General features: G+C 35.9%; 1 protein-coding gene across 1 annotated transcript; it reads left to right on the forward strand.

Moving 5' to 3' along the window:
- The first annotated feature begins 8,394 nt into the window (after nt 1-8,394).
- On the forward strand, nt 8,395-8,811 carry LOC141250832 (uncharacterized). Its single transcript, XM_073670112.1, has one exon. It carries the CDS (start codon nt 8,395-8,397, stop codon nt 8,809-8,811), a length of 417 nt encoding a protein of 138 aa, XP_073526213.1.
- Nucleotides 8,812-16,914: the final 8,103 nt, after the last annotated feature.

A 16,914-nucleotide genomic window follows, 5' to 3' on the forward strand; every position in this document is an offset into this window, starting at 1 on the left:
GGAGGGGCCGTACCGGATCGTCGCGGACTTGGGGAACGGTTCTTTCAAGTTGGAAGATATGGGAGGGACATCCCCCGTACCTGGAACATCTTCAACCTGAAGAAGTTCTATATATGAGATGCCAGGGGTACTATTTTTCCTCCTCGTACGGTTTTTCCCATGAGGTTTTCCTGCGAGGAAGGTTTTAATGAGGCCCCGGGGAGAACTTTTCTTGTTTTAGACTGGTATTCTTTCTTGTATTCTTGGCATCAAAGACATTTATCGTTAATTTGATTAATTAATCGTTGTTGGATTCATTCTTTGTGCTCGTATGACTTATTTGATTCGTTGTTTGCCTGTCTGATTGACGTCGTGATTGCACTTTTCTCTTATGTGGTTGGTGGTTATGAATTGTTGTGTTGAATTTTTTGTGCATTGTGTGTTTCATGCTTTCTATCTCTAATAGTACTCCGAACTCGGAGGGCAGGGAATTTTGTGGGCACCAGCAGCGCGAGAAAAAGGCCTGCCCGGCTGGTGATTTTTCTGGGCATGCCTAGGCTGCAGGGAAAATGGAACAACTTACGATTGGGGGAGGGCGAGCCTTCAAGCGGCCTTCGGATTCTGGACGGGCATCCCGTACGAATGGAAGGCCGGAGGTTTGCCCGCCGGCGAACGGTATTGTTCGGGCGGACTTATTTGTGTGAATTCGAATCATGTGGATGTCATGGTTATACGCGCAGGAAAGTAGCTGTGTTGCTGGGTAGCGGGATGTTGTTTTTTGCGGGCGGCTCAGAGCAGCAGGGATGGACGTCTTGAGAGTGGCGTGTTCGGGAAAGGCGATTTGTTCCTTCCTTCGTTCGAATTCTCGGGTTTACGATAAATCCGAAAATTCAAGGGGCAAATTGTGGGAGCATAATTTATTCCTGAAGCTAGCTCATTAAATTAAATAAAGTTAAATGTAATTAGAAAAGGCAAGGAGGGGCAATTTAGGAAAATATATGTTTAGGGCATTATTTAAAGACTCCCCTCCCCTGCTCTTGTTTTTACGCTTTTTCTCATTCTAAAGAAATACAGCAGTTTTTCCAGAAGCCCTTTTTCTCCATTAACAAGTGATCGAAAGTTCCTTTATTTATTTTTCTTCGTTCAATTTTATGCAACGACAGATTTCTTTCACAATAATAAATGTTTTTTTGTGACAGATATAAATTCTTTTCTTTTTTAATTATGGAAATACTTTTACTCTTCTAAATTCTAATGAGCAACTACTCTCATATTTTCTTTTGTTTTTTAATTATAGAAATACTTTTACTCTTCTAAATTCTAATGAGCAACTACTCTCATATTTGAGTTGATCAATTAATATCAGTACTCTTTCATTTGGGTTAAACCATTAACACCTCCATTAATAAGTCCTAAAAACACACCTATTTTATCATATAACAATACGATTAGTAGGGGTTAAAAAATGCCTATATTATTATGCACCAATATGAATTTATCTTTTTATCTGTATATATACTATGATTTTAAAGGTGTCAAAAAATACTAAATGACTCCCCTAATCATAATTAATTACACCAGTTGACATATGAAAAAAACACTAAATGCACCATTAATTTTTTTGAGTTACTTATATAAATCCTTTTATATATGTAAAATGTAAATGATTATCATTTTCTTGGGCTCATCTATATATACTATAGGGTGTGCAAAAACACTAAGGCCCCGTTTGGTATAGTTTCCCAGAAACATAAACGGATTGAAAACGAATCTAGACTAGTTTTATTTTCTTGTTCATTTGTCGGTATGGTTTCATAACTAGTGATGCAATGCAAGATGGTCGTTTGATTCCCTTCGTCAAGGGTATTTGAAACCTCACCCTCGTATTGCGAAAACAAATACCCTCGTCGAAGGGAGTCATAAGACCATCTTCTTGTGAGTTGCAAGCCGCGAGATCACCTCGACGAATGGACAATGAAGTGAAAGTTATCTAGATCTATTTCCAATCCGTTTACGTTTCCGGGAAATTATACCAAACGGGGCCTAAATGACATCCTACATTCCTCATAAATGCAATTATTGAAAAGACTAAATTATCTAATCTACTCCTCATAAATGAAATTAAAAAATTTCTTCTATCTCCCCTTTACATATTTTTCTTTAACCTATAATCTTACAACATTCATTTTATTGAAAGTTTAACTCTTTAAAAAAACTATACAATTAATATATCTAAAAAGAGATGCGATATTATTAGGAAGAAGTTAAGATAATTCAAAATTGTTGAACAACTATATAGTTTATCAAATATAATCTAATCTAGGCTCCATTTGTTAGAGGGGTCTTTATTACTTATAAAGACTTTATTTTTTATAAGTATTTTTCTTGATTTCGATAAATATGTAATAAATTATTTTGTAACTTTTTCTTTCATACTTTATTTTTTCTTGAAAAATATACGAATTTTCGTACAAAGTATTTTTTTAACCAGACACACTTATTCAGAAAAACACTTTATAAAAAAATAAAATCTTTATAAAGACATCCACTAAACAAACTCGTATTCTATAACCTCGACGAGTGATACAAATACGGAAAAAAACGTGATAAAATGACGGGTGTGCTAAAAAACTAAATGACCTTCTCTAATCCTCATAAATTCAATTAATTCACAAATTTCTTCTATTATATATTTTCACTTTCATCTCTCTTTTACATATTTTTAATTAATCTTTAATTTCACAAAATTTATTTAGTGAAAGTTTAAACTCTTTCAAAATTCATTTTATTGGATGTTTATCTATCTAATTATCAAATTTAATCAAATTTACAAATCTAATTATCAAACCTAATCTAATCTATACCATACATGTGTGATACAAATACGGAAAAAAAGCTCGTGCGTAGCACGGGCTTGAAAGGGACTAGTATACTCTAATTTTAAGAATGTTAAAAAATACTAATTGACTCCTCTAATTTCCATTAATTACACCATTTGACATATAAGAAAAAAAAATTAAATGCACCATTAATTATTTTGAGCTACTTATATAAAATGTAAAAAGTAAATGATTACCATGACTTAATTAGATGGGGTAATTGGACTATTTGAAATATAGCTCGACTAAAACCAAACTACTAATACTCATATAGTATCATTGTATTATTATTCTTATAGAAATCATTTTCTTAAACTCAATTAGATAGAGTTATTGGACCATTCAAAATGTAGCTCGACTTAAACCAAACTAATAATATCCATTTATTGTATTTTTTATTGTAGTATTATTCTTTATAGAAAATATATGGTTATCATATAATTCGAGTTTCTACAATTATAAATCTACTGTATAAATTAGGGAGTACATAGATCTAGATCCTTTAATGCAAAAACTAAAAATATATAGAAATAATAAAAAATAGTGAAAAGCATTCACAGGGCTAACCGGCTTGGTTTTTCGCAATGCCTTAAAGCTTCTCTGGACAAGGTCATTGCTTCTCCTCGTGATATTTCCTCTTTGATCTTGTTGCTACTTCTTCCTTTGTGTACCCTTAGGGTTATCAAGTCTCGGCCCGGTATCAAGAGGGGGAGAAAGCGATTTTGCCAGGTTGAAGGTATTGCTCGTGCTCTCAAGGTTTGGAGAGAGCTCGGTGGGCCAAAGATTTTGATCAAAGACGTTCTTAAGGAAGGGGTTGTTGGTTTTGGTTCTTCTGGGGGTGTAGATAGTGTTGTGCAGAGGGAGACTAGTTTGGAAGAGGTGAATAGGAGGCAGTGTTTGAGGAAAGTGGGTGATGGGCATTTCACCACTGCTATTCGGGTCTTGACGTCCTCTAGGGTTGCGCCCAATAATATAGAGACTTTGAGAGAGTTAGAGGAGAAGCACCCCCATTCTCTGATCATTTCTTAGATCTTGTTGGTGGTGTTAGCGAGTCGATTTCCGTCACCAAGGAGGTTGTGCTAGGTAAGATCAAAATCTGTCCTAAATGCACGTCTTGTGGGCGTGATGGGTTTCGGGCCCAGCACATTATTGATGCTTTAGGGAAAGATGTTGTTGTTGCTGATGATTAAGGCACCTCGGTCACAGCGGTGGTTAATTTGTTTCTTGCTGATATGTTCCCTCCTTCTTTGGGTGAGTTTGTTGCTAGTGCTCCACTTAAGCCTTTGGTTAAGAGCGGTGGAGGGATTCGGCCTATTGTAGTTGAGATGGTCTGGAGGAGGCTCGTCTCTAAGGTTGCAGTTAGTGTGGTTGGGAAAGAGGTTGGGAATTATTTGGATGATTTTCAGTTTGGAGTGGGAGTTTCTAATGGGGTGAAGCTATCCTTCATATTGTCAACAAGCTGGTTGAGGCGAAAGGGGCGACGATAGTATGTCTATGCTTTTTGTTGACTTCAGGAATTCTTTTAACTTGATAGATCGAGGTTCCATACTTCTTGAGGTCCGTAACCGCTTCCCTTCTCTTTCCCCCTGGGTTGAGTTCTCTTACGCACACCCGACTAGGTTATATTACGGTGATCTGTTTTATAGTCGTGTCAAGGCGTTCAACAAGGGGATCCTTTAGGACCTTTGCTTTTTGCGCTCACCTTGCATCCTATCGTTCATTTGATCAAAGAAAGGTGTAACTTGGATCTCATGGCTTGGTATATAGATGATGGCACTCTTATTGGTGATTCAGGTGCGTTTTCTGATGCTTTGCAGTTGATCATTGGAGAAGGGCCTTCTTTGGGGCTGCATCTTAATTTTGTAAAGACCGAAATATTTTGGCCTAACCCTGACCCGAGGAGTTTTTGATCCTGCGTTTTTCCCTCTTGATTTAGCTTGGCCATTGGATAGGGTCAAACTTCTTAGAGGGCATGTTAGTCTAGATATCGGTTTCTGTAGTCGTTTGATTGAGGATAGGGATTCCAAAGCAGTGGGGTTGATGGAAGTTGTGTCTAGGCTTAGTGACCCCCAGTCGAGCCTCCTTCTTCTCCGTAGTTGTGTTGGGATTGGCAGGTTGTATTTCTCTCTCCGGACATGTCCCCCTTAGATGCTTGGCTCTGCTCATCGCACCTTTGATCTTGGTTTGAGGAAGGCTCTTCAGGAAATTATTGTAGTAGGTGTCGGAGGTTTGGTGATTGGAAATGGAGATGTGCTACTTTTCCTTTTTGGTTTGGTGGGTTTGATGTCTATACTGCTTATGATTCATCCCACTATGTATTTGTCGTCACGTCTTCAGTCACTTGACCTCTAGAACCATTTGCTTCGTCATAGTGGTGCTATTGATCCTGAACCGGCGTGTGCGTTAGCCTTGAGAAGCTTTAGGGATGTGTGTGATTTTGATCCTCTTGTTCTCTGCAATGATGTATCAGCCCCCCCGTTTATGAGATAATGGCCACAATGTACTTCGATATGGTAGAGAAGAAGTTGGTGACTTGTTTCAACCCTAGCGCCCGTGAGAAAGCTGTCCTCATTAGCAATCGGTCAGCCCATTGCTTGGATTTTTTTAGGACTATTCCCATCCCCGGGCTTGGCCAAATGATGCACCCAAGACAGTTCAGGTGTGTTCTTCAGTATCGTCTTGTGATTCCTATATTCCCTGAGGGTTTAACATGTCCTTGTTGCTCTTCTTGTGTCATGGATCAGTTTGGTGATCATGCGGTGCACTGTGGTAATGACGTTGGACTCAAGTTTTGGCATAACTTGGTCCGAGATATTTTAGGGAATATTTGTTCTCAGGCTGGTGTCTTTGTGCATAAGGAAGTGCATATGGGGTTCTTATCTGAGGATGGAAGAGATCTTCGTCATGCTGCTTGTCCATTGTTGGGACAATGGGAAGGACGTATGTTTGGATATTACTAGCGTTTCCCCCTTCACGGGTGTAGGGGTTCCCGCTTTTATTTCTGGGGTTGCTGTCTCTGCTGCTGTCGCTAGGAAAAAGAAGAAGTATGAGGATAAGTCAATGGAAAATGGTTATAGGTTTATCGAATTTGCTTTCTCTACCCTTGGAGAATTAGAAAGTGATGCTATTGATTTTCTTACTAGGGTCACTTGGGTTGCTCAAAGCAACATTGTTAGTGTTAAGGTGCGTTCTTTTATTTTTCATAGATTGGGCTTTGCTGTGAATAAGGGTGTAGGTGAATAGTTGGTTGCTAGACTCCCAACCAACTTTATGTAAAGGGTTTTATTAATATATTTTATAACTAAAATTTCAAATCATAATAGTTCATTACTAACAAATAAAAATAAAATATAATAATAAGATCACATAGAAGATGCATTGATGATACGCTATAGAAAAAATATAATATGAACGAATTATCATCTAGACTAGAGTCCTCGTGTCAACAACAAAGTATAATGATAACATCCCATGGATGGATTATCAATGATATGCTATAAACGTATATAGTAATGACGAATTATAATCCATATTCGAGTCTTCACTATAGCCCGTGTAAAGCACGAGCCTCAACCTTCTAGTATACTATAGTTTTAGCACGGCCCAAAACACTAAATGACATCACAAAGACTATTAATGACTATACAAAGACTATTAATTACTACATCTAAAATAAAAGAATATAAAAAAGTAATAATATTGTCCCATATACACAAGACTGCATTTATTGTGATGTTAGAAAACTTGACGACTTTCTGCCACATATATTCTGGCGTTACAGAACTTAACAACCTCCTCCTCAGATGGCTAATTCAATATGTAGATACATCTACACCGAGTGGAAAAATTTAAAGATGATCAACGGGCATTGCAAATTGGGAATCACGCTTTCAAAAATTGGGAATCAAATGATGATCGTACATGCCAAGTTCAGTCCATTGTTAATGGAATTGGTATTATATATGATTTTTTCGTAAAATTGTTCACTGATGTTGTCAACATAGATACTAAATTCGTTTCAACTACGTAGTTTTATCTCATAATTACGATCTATTATTAATGGAATCGGTATTATATAAGATTCTTATCAAGTTTATCAAATTGTCAAAATTACTTTTGTAGTAATATAAAAATCAAAATGTGTCATTTTTTACTTATCATTAATTAGTTGTATGAATACAAATATGTCAAGGTTATATTTTCTACACTATTAAAAATTTGTGTTATTTTATTTACTTCTGGAAGATATGTTTATTTTTATTACAATTGCCGGACAAAAAGCCTGTGCGAAGCACGAGCTACAAACCTCTAGTATTTTTTATAAAGATTGACATCATTTGAAAAACATTAAATGTGTTTCTAATAAAACGGGGAATCCTCATTCTTATTGAGTTGAAGCAACATTCCTTATTCTATCGTGGTTCAACATCGTTCCAACTTTTCTTCCAGTCGTGTACAGATGGTGCTTCTATTAACGCCTTCACATCTTTTCTTCCAAGGGGCATTCACAATGATGATATATTAACACAAACAAAAACATCAGAATGATACAACTATTATAACTGCGTAGGTCCTCACTGATATAAAAAATACCGTTACAAACACTACACCTAGCACATTGTTGATATAGATCATAAAAGATATAGCACTACAATTCTTTTTTTCTCCACAGGAAGTACAAATATTTATAGAATATAAAATAAAATATTGACATGATTGATGGCCCATGCAATGCACGGACATTAAATTTTCCTCATTCATTAATGATAGTTTTCCGTTACAATCAACTACTCCCTCCGTCCCATAATGTTCTTCCCCTTTCTTTTTGACTCACTTGTCGATACACGTTTTGTGTCCTAAATATCTCTTAGTATATGTTACTAAAATCTTAAACTTTATATACAGTTAAAGTACTCGTCGATGCGAATAAAAACAAGATCACACATGACTATGTTTTTCCATACACATTAAGAGGAATCGAGAAAATTCTCCATAAATGTGAATAGTGATTAAAAATGGAATGGGAAGATGATATTGGGACAGAGGAAGTAGTACTAGTCATCAATTATATGTCCTTTTTTTGGTTGTTTTTTGGTTATTTTGACATGCTTTTTCTAATATTAAATGCATTAATTAATATGAAAAATTTAATTATATTTCAAGATAAGTTTATAATCTTTTCTAAAGAAATTTGAAAATAGATTTTTTAATGTTTTCATACATTTAATTTGGAAATATTTTTTCAAATTACACTATTTCTTAATAGGTGTGCTAAATTCTAAAACGGTAATTTTTATGAGACGGAGGTAATAATACATGAACCATCATAAAAGCCCATCCTACATTAATTAACACATTCAATTACTAGACATTAATTTTCTAAAATAATTAATTACATGACATAAATGAATATTCCAATCATCAAGCACCATCCTTCGTAAACTCATGACAATATAAAAAACACTCATGATCATGTAAGAACTCAAACAAAATAAACAAGATCAAATTTCACCCAGCCTTAACCTAAAAACCCAGAATGTGCAATCGGGAAGCCATCCTATTTATGTCAGCCATAGCCCTATTGCTTGGTCATGCTTTGACGGAGAATCCAGTAAGCTCGAACTCAAATACGATGATCCAAATCATCAACGACGTGGAGGCGCAGGTTCACGTGCATACACACTGTTGGGACAAGGACCATGATCTTGGGGAAGTCTCGATCCCGTACCAGCGATCGTTCGAGTTTAGCGTTAAGAACGTCATTTTCGGATACACAAATTACCATTGCTCTTTTGTGATTCTAGATAAATTATATCATTTTGATATATATAGGCAACGTAGGGATAAAAATGAATGCGCGGGAAGATGTACTTGGAGTATCAAGGAGGATGGCCCTTGTTTGATCAACCCTGCTGGCAAACCCTTTGATGATTGTTTTCGTTGGGACCAATAATTTGATGTATTACTCACTTTAATGCAATAGACAATAATTGAAAGTATATCATTTTGTTTATTCTAATAGGTGTAATTATTCTATATACTAGACGTGTTAGTTAGTACTGAGCATCGACAATTTATGGTAATGAGGAGTATACCTTTTAGGTGTACAATATTTCACCGCGGATTCGAAACTCATGAAATACGTAGATTACGTTATTTTCTGATTTACCATGTTAAAGAGTAATGAGCTAGCTGCCTTAACCGGGAGATTAGTGAACTCGCTAGTAGCAGTCAGACACCCTCATTTTCATATATGTCTAATATTATAAAAACTTCCTCAAAATGATTATTTTTATTAGTGTTTTTTTATTTGCTTAAACTTATACTAAAAATACAATAAGAATTATTTCAAACCTTGGATCAATGTACCCAACACAGTTTAACCCGTAGAACCAAATATTTTAATATGAAGTAGCATCTGGGTCCTACATCTTATCGTAATAAAATATTAATGATAGACAACCAATAATTAAATAACTCTCTTATTATATTTAATATTTTATTGAAATATTTCATCCGATTTAAAATAAATGTTGTTTAACTCTCAACTACTTTTACTTTAAATATTATTTTAGCTAGTAATTAATTATACTTCATTTCTCTATTTGCATATCTTGCAAAGCAGAGACATGAGAAAGTGAGTTATAGGATGGATAGTCTACCTCATAGTGAATTTCTCGGGTGGTCGTCATAACGGGAGGCATGAATGACAATGCGATATCATGGTAGGTGGTTCTATCCATCTCTTGGCTCAACGCTCCAGTGAGCCTAAGACTTGTGGGCTGGACAAAGAGTGCTCAATATGGCTTTGGGTGCTTTGCGTGAATGTTTGTTGATCTTCTTGCAACTTAGAAATGGATTCCCTCATCTCCTTTTGATTGTCTAGCATTGTCATAAGCAATGTTTCAATATTGTCTAAGGTAGAGTCCATGTCCTCAGAAGTCATCACTTCCTTATCCTTGTTCGAGAAAGACATCTTAACAAGTATGCAACAACAAAATCTTGGCTCCAATAGCCTAAACACAAGTCACCAAGTTCAAACAATGGAACATAGAACAAATAAAGACTCTAAAATCAAACGAGTTAATTATGAAAGTTCTTTCCATAATAAGCTTGTCTTTCCAAGTAATCCCATGGTATGGATATAAGGATAGAAGTGAGATGGTTTTAGTAAGAGTTTCTTTCAAATCTTGTGGCAATTAGCTACTCAAAAACCAACTCAAAATCAATAGGTACTGCACACCTTACACACAAAAATCTTTTTAAAAAAAAAAGAATTTGGATAATTTTTTTTTGTTTTTTTAAGCCTAGCTCGGTCTCTTTCCCTTATGAGCCCGTGTTTTGGTGTTCACCACTTTTTATGTCGTGTCCGATTTTTTTTTTGAAAGGCTATACGAGCAAGGGCAAAATGTCAAGGACTACTTGGTATAGGAACAAACATGTTAGAGTGTAATTAAGGAAAACAACTTGATCAAGTCATGTTCCTTAGAAAGCGGAATTTATAATAAACACAAGATAACACTATTTCTTACAGTATGAACCTTTGATAACTAATAAGTTATCTAGGAGAAAACCTAATACCATTCTATCGAAAGGATTTTAAAGTCCGTTTATATTGATCAATCGAATAAAAAAATTAGGAAAACACAAAACTTAATTCTAGACACAGTAGAGCTTCCTAAACTTGTAGAACAACACAATAACAGAACACGACTTACACTTATTCTCTTTGCACAACAACGATCAGTACCTTCTACTTTATCTTTCTTTGTTTCTGAATCGATAAGTAGAATGGAGGTATGAAGCTGGTATTTAAATGTTATAGAAGCAAGCTTTCTAACGCTCAAATCAGCTCCCATGATTCTCGCCCTTTGATTAAGGCTATTATCTTAAATAGCTTTCGTCAAAGATAAGAATCATTTACAAGAAAATCGTCACATTTAATCTTAAATAATGTATACAATTAGTTTGAATTGATCGCGAGATGGCCAGGAGTTGTTCCGTTGAATCATCAATCTTGTATTCAATTCATGATGGAAGACGATCTTCATGAATAAATCTAAGGATCATAACGTGTCAGAGTTATGATTAAAGATCTGCTTTACTTCATTCACCATTTGAAGACATTGTTCTGTTAATCTAGGTTTAACATAACACGTTCTATAGATCTTCAAAAAAGAACAATCTGCCTTGTTCTCTTGCTCTCATATATTAGGCTTTGATCTGTTCTTTGTACTTGCATGATATACTTGAAGAACATGATATTAGAATTGGTTTTTTCATAATAAAAATAAGGTAAGTGGTATAGATCACTAAGAGGACATTGTTCTCTGAGTTCATGATACGAACATTCCCCCCATTTTGATGATAACAAACATAAGAATCTGACATATAACAAATAGAGAACACATGAGAAAGAAACATGTAAAAAAATGTAGTGTGTAATCATTAGTGGATTGCATATTCCCCCTCAACACAAGAATAGTCCTTTATGAGTAAAACTTTAAAGACCCAAGGAACTTCCCTTTTAAAAGAACAACGGTCTTACCATTGTCCATTCTAATGTCCATATTTCACTTTCCCCTTTTCATATCATCGAGAAGTTCTTATAAAAATGCATCAGAAGACAAGTAGCTAGAAAACAGTGATTAATTAAAACTCTAGATAAATGATATGTAATATAATAAAAAGAACAAAACAAGAATTTAGCAGCAAAAAATTATATATAAATCATCAATTGCAAAGGTTGAGGGAACAACAAAAGGAACCTTTGATAAGACTATTTATAATAAAGATAACACTATTTCTTATAGTAGGAACCTTTGATAACTAATAAGTTATCTAGGAGAAAACCTAATACCATTCTCTCGAAAGGATTTTAAAGTCCGTTTATATTGATCAATAGAATAAAAAATTAGGAAAACACAAAACTTAATTATAGACACATTAGAGCTTCCTAAACTTGTAGAACAATACAATAACAGAACACGACTTTTGTTCTCTTTCCAGAACAACGATCGGTACCTTCTACTTTATCTTTCATTGTTTCTAAATCGATAAGTAGAATGGAGGTATGGAGCTGGTATTTAAACGTTATAGAAACAAGCTTTGTAACGCTCAAATCAACTCCCATGATTCTCGCCCTTTGATGAAGGCTATTATCTTAAATAGCTTTGGTCAATGATAAGAATCATTTACAAGGAGACCGTCACATTTAATCTTAAATAATCTATACAATTAGTTTGAACTGATCGCGAGATAGCCAAGAGTTGTTCCCTTGAATCATCGATCTTTTATTCAATTCATGATGGAAGACGATCTTCATGAATAAATCTAAGGATCATAAGATACGTGTCAGAGTTAGGATTAAAGATCTGATTTACTTCACCATTTGAAGACACTGTTCTGTTCATCTAGGTTTGACATAACACGTTCTATAGATCTTCACAAAAGAACAATCTGCCTTGTTCTCTTGCTCTCAGATATTAGGCTTTGATCTGTTCTTTGTACCTGCATGATATACTTGAAGAACATGATATCATAATTTGGTTTTTTCATAATAGAAAATAAGGTAAGTGGTATAGATCACTAAGAGGACATTGTTCTCTGTGTTCATGATACTAACATTCCCCCCATTTTGATGATAAAAAACATAAGAATCTGACATATAACGAATAAAGAACACATGAGAAAGAAACATGTAAAAGAATGTAGTGTCTAATCATTAGTGGATTGCATATTCCCCCTCAATACAAGAATAGTCCTTTATGAGTTAAACTTTAAAGACCAAGGAACCTCCCACTTTAAAGAACAACGTTCTTACCATTGTCCATTCTAATGTCCATATTTCACTTTCCCTTTTTCACATAGTTGAGAAGTACCTATAAAAATGCATCAGAAGACAAGTAGATAGAAAATAATGATTAATCAAAACTCTAGATAAATGATATGTAATATAATCAAAAGCACAAAACAAGAAATTAGCAGCAAAAAATTATATATAAATCATTAATTGCAAAGGTTGAAGGAACAACAAAAGAAGAAGAGTGATCTTCATCAGAACCATGGTGCACTAAAACTACAAACTAGAATGTAGTGTGTAATCATTAGTGGATTGCATATCCCCCCTCAACACAAGAATAGTCCTTTATGAGTTAAACTTTAAAGAACCAAGGAACTTCCCCCTTAAAAGAACAACGTTCTTACCATTGTCCATTCTAATGTCCATATTTCACTTTCCCCTTTTCACATCATCGAAAAGCCCCTATAAAAATGCATCAGAAGGCAAGTAGCTAGAAAACATTGATTAATCAAAACTCTAGATAAATGACATGTAAAATAATCAAAAGCATAAAACAAGACTTTAGTAGCAAAGAGTAATATATAAATCATCAATTGAAAAGATAGAGTCAATAATCAAGAAAAATAACTTTGTAGGTGAGAGATAATAGTGGAAAGCCTAGGGGCTCTAGTTTTGTAGTTTTAATGCAACATGGTTTTGATGAAGCTCACTCTTCTTCTTCTGTAGTTCCTTCAACCTTGGCTTTTCCTATATCTACAACAATTGTCTCCACATTATCTTCCTCTGTCTACCTAATAGAGTCCTTCTTAAGAACCTTTACATCCTTAACAACCCTAGAACCACTTCCTTTCTCCATCTTGTTCTTCATCCTCATTTCCTTCAGAGACTTCTTTGAAAGGACCCTTCTAGCTAGAGTTTCAAGGAATTTTGAGTTCACTATCATCATTTCTCCATCTTGTTCTTCATCCTCATTTGACATGTGTTGATCATTTTCCTCAATATTGGTTGTGGTCTTCGCTTTGTGGACACCAACCTTGGTGATGATGTTGTCGAGATATTTTGCCCTCTCGTAGATGACATCGTCTAGACCCATGGAACATTCTTTGAGCATTTCTGGTGAAATATCAACGACATGAGGAGGATGGATTACAGAGGGAAAATGAGATGCTTCTAGCCTTGGAGTTTTAGCATAATCATGCTCTGATCCCTACTTGAGGGAAATGATGATATAGAGAGTAAGAAGCTATCATACACTGTCTCATGCGCATTCTTAGGGTAATAGTCAAGATATTTGATAACCTTCTTGACCAGATAGGGGTAAGGATGAGATGGGTGTTGTGTTGATGAAAGTGTTGATATGGGCAAGCTGATCTGAGGTAGATCGACTTGAAAACCAGAGATGATTTCTCCATCAAGATAACATCGTACTGGAGAACTGTTCCCACGATCTCTTGTCTAGGCAAAACGTTCCTTATGAGGAACTGTTGCAAGAGTTTCCTATCTAGGGACAGTTCACTCGAGTCCAGATCACCTGGAATGCATTCTCCATAGATGATCTTGATAGTTTTGCCATTGGTCCTGAAATCTTTCCCTTTTGGGTCACACTCCCTTCTTCACCAGAACGTTGAAGCCTTTCCCTATTTGGATGCAAAGAGAACGAGCAATCAATTTAGCATTGAGAGGAATAAGATTGTCCTCCAAATGTACAATGATGTTGGACGTCGGCACATTCTATTTGGCCTTAGCATAGGACATCCATGAGTAGAAGAAGCGAACGAAGTCATTGCTCACCGTAAAAGTCATAGTAATGAGCTTATCCCACCCTTGAAATTGAAGAACAAAGTAGAAGTTGTTGATGGCATCTCCAAACATGGTCTGTTACTCTGAGTGTTAGTTTAAGCTTGAGTAACTTAAACATTCCGCTTGTTTTGATGATGATAAACATAGCATTTGATGTCTTTTGTGTGTGACAAGTTTTACAGGACTAGCTCGAGGATTTAGGAGAATATCTTTGATGCAAGCGGACAAGCTAGAGACTAGCTTTGTGCCTAGTGGGAAAAGCAAGTCTTGCAAAGGCAATGTTGAAATAAAGAGTGAAGAAACATAAATCCCAGGTGATGAGTTATAAAGAACGAAGGACTAGCAAGATTGAAGAGAGTCACTACGAGCTAGTGGATCGAGCTTCAAACTCATAGAGAAGTATACATGTGGATCCAGTGTATAAGAGTGTCCTACGGTGGAATCCTACACCAGCGATGTAGAGGATTCTGGCGCAATGAAGGAAGGCCGAGAAGCTAAGGATAAGGGGATGTGTGATTCCTACCTATGGATAGTCAAGAACGTGGATTGCCAAGCTGGACGAATCATAAATGCGCGGAGTGGTGTGGAGAGGATTGCGAACGTGGACAAAGTTTGTAGCTCAAGGAGATGGAAGAAGCGTGTTGAATCAAGTGGTGTTCCAAGAGTCTGATCGATGACACGGATGGCCAGCGTGGATTGTCATTGCAATTCTGGTATAGTTTGCTTCTTTACTTGGAGGATAAGTTTAGGAAATTCTATAAATAGGTGCAATAGGTATTGTTAGTGCACGCAAGAGAGAGAGTGAGCATAGAGAGAAACTTGAGAGAGAATCGTGCTGAGGAGAGCAAACCTAGAGAGAAACACAAGAGGTCTAGGAAAACATAGAGAGAAGTGAGTACCAACTGAGTGTTTAGGGTTAAGAGCAAATTGGTAAGAATAGAAGCTAGAGGAAAGCTACTCTTAGCCAAGGTCATTTAGTTTCAGATAGTTCGTCTACATACCTGTTGATCAGAAAGGATCACTTGTATTGAGCTGGACGTATATTGTATTGAGTGGGAGAGTTATGAGTGTTGTAATTCTCTTGATTTAATATAATCTAATTAGTGGTGAGTTTTATCCCGGGCTTAGTAGAAGCCTAGGATTCTTACCTTGGGGAAATTCTTTGCATTTGAGCTGAACTTACTATCTAACAATTATGGGTTCAATATTGTGGCTAATCTCCCTTCCCGCATTTCTAACACCTTCGCTCTATAGCTTGTTGTGTTTACTTTGGAGATTAGACTAGCTTAAAAGTGTTTTCAACTTCAGCATTATTTAAACACTTTAGTTAGTTGGTTAAGCTACTCTTTTTATAAGTGTTAGCTGACCGGAGCTACTCTTTCTAATCCGGCACCGAGTATTTTCTATACTTATCTCGCTGGATTTGATCCTTATACACTAGCTTGTGTATTGTTTTGAAGACCCTCAAAACCCACAATTGGTCTCAGAGAACAGGTTGCTCATATGCATTGATTGTTATGTCTGTTATATCTCTCTCTTGTGTCGAATCATGCAAAACAGTGAAATTTCTCTTGTTATAAGACTGCTCAGAAAAATGTTCAAGGAACAAGGAGATTTCAAAACCAAAGAACAACCGGGAACAGTTTGCAACTCAGCCAATGGTGTTCTACCTCCATATTCAAGTTCAAGCTTAAGCTCTGACTCAGCATGCTTCAATTGCATGTGTCATGGCCATACGACAAAGGAATGTACGAAGGCAAAGCCTATATCCAAGAAGGTCTTATGGGGAGAATCGGAGCCAAATTATCAAGTAATCAAAGGTACATGTCTAATAGCCGCTGAAGACTCTGAAGCCGAGGAAGACATTAAAGTAGACTCTCCAGATTTTGAGATACTTCCTAAGAAAACCCTTGTTGAGCTCTTAAATTAGTTGGTCATAGATCATGAAGTTGTTTGCGTTTGAGAGGAATCTCAACAAAAAGAACTTTGTGATCTAAGAGAACAAATAGACGAGTTAAATAGCCAATTGTCTACAAAGCCAGCCTTTCTTACCAAATTCTGCAAGATTTGTAATGAAAATGGTATAGATTCTATCCAAAGCACTAACTCAACTATTGTGAGCATGATTAATGAAGTTCGAACCAAGATAGGTGATCTAGCTGCGTCTGCGGAAGCCTAAACTGTTAATCAAACAGTTTTCGTGACCGCTAGACCAGGGTTATGTTTCAATAATCATGATTCATCCAACTCAGTTCCTTCTCTATCTAGCGAGCTACATGATAAATCATAAAGCTAGACAAGGAACTTCACTCTTGCAGAGCCAAAAACTCATACTTACAAAGCAAAGTAAATGTTCTAGAGAAAAGACCAGCTCAAGACAAACAATGGTTCCACGGAGAGAAAGCGCATAACATGTATGTCAAACAAGCACAATCTCCTCCGAACACTCAACCT

This window comes from Phyllobates terribilis, unplaced genomic scaffold (genome assembly GCF_046119375.1).
Source record: "Phyllobates terribilis strain yellow unplaced genomic scaffold, ASM4611937v1 Scaffold_6227__1_contigs__length_46033, whole genome shotgun sequence".
NCBI lineage: Eukaryota > Metazoa > Chordata > Amphibia > Anura > Dendrobatidae > Phyllobates > Phyllobates terribilis.

Bases quoted from the DNA above. Each gene is read 5' to 3' on its own strand.
- LOC141250832 (XM_073670112.1), top strand. From the start codon at position 8,395: ATGTGCAATCGGGAAGCCATCCTATTTATGTCAGCCATAGCCCTATTG.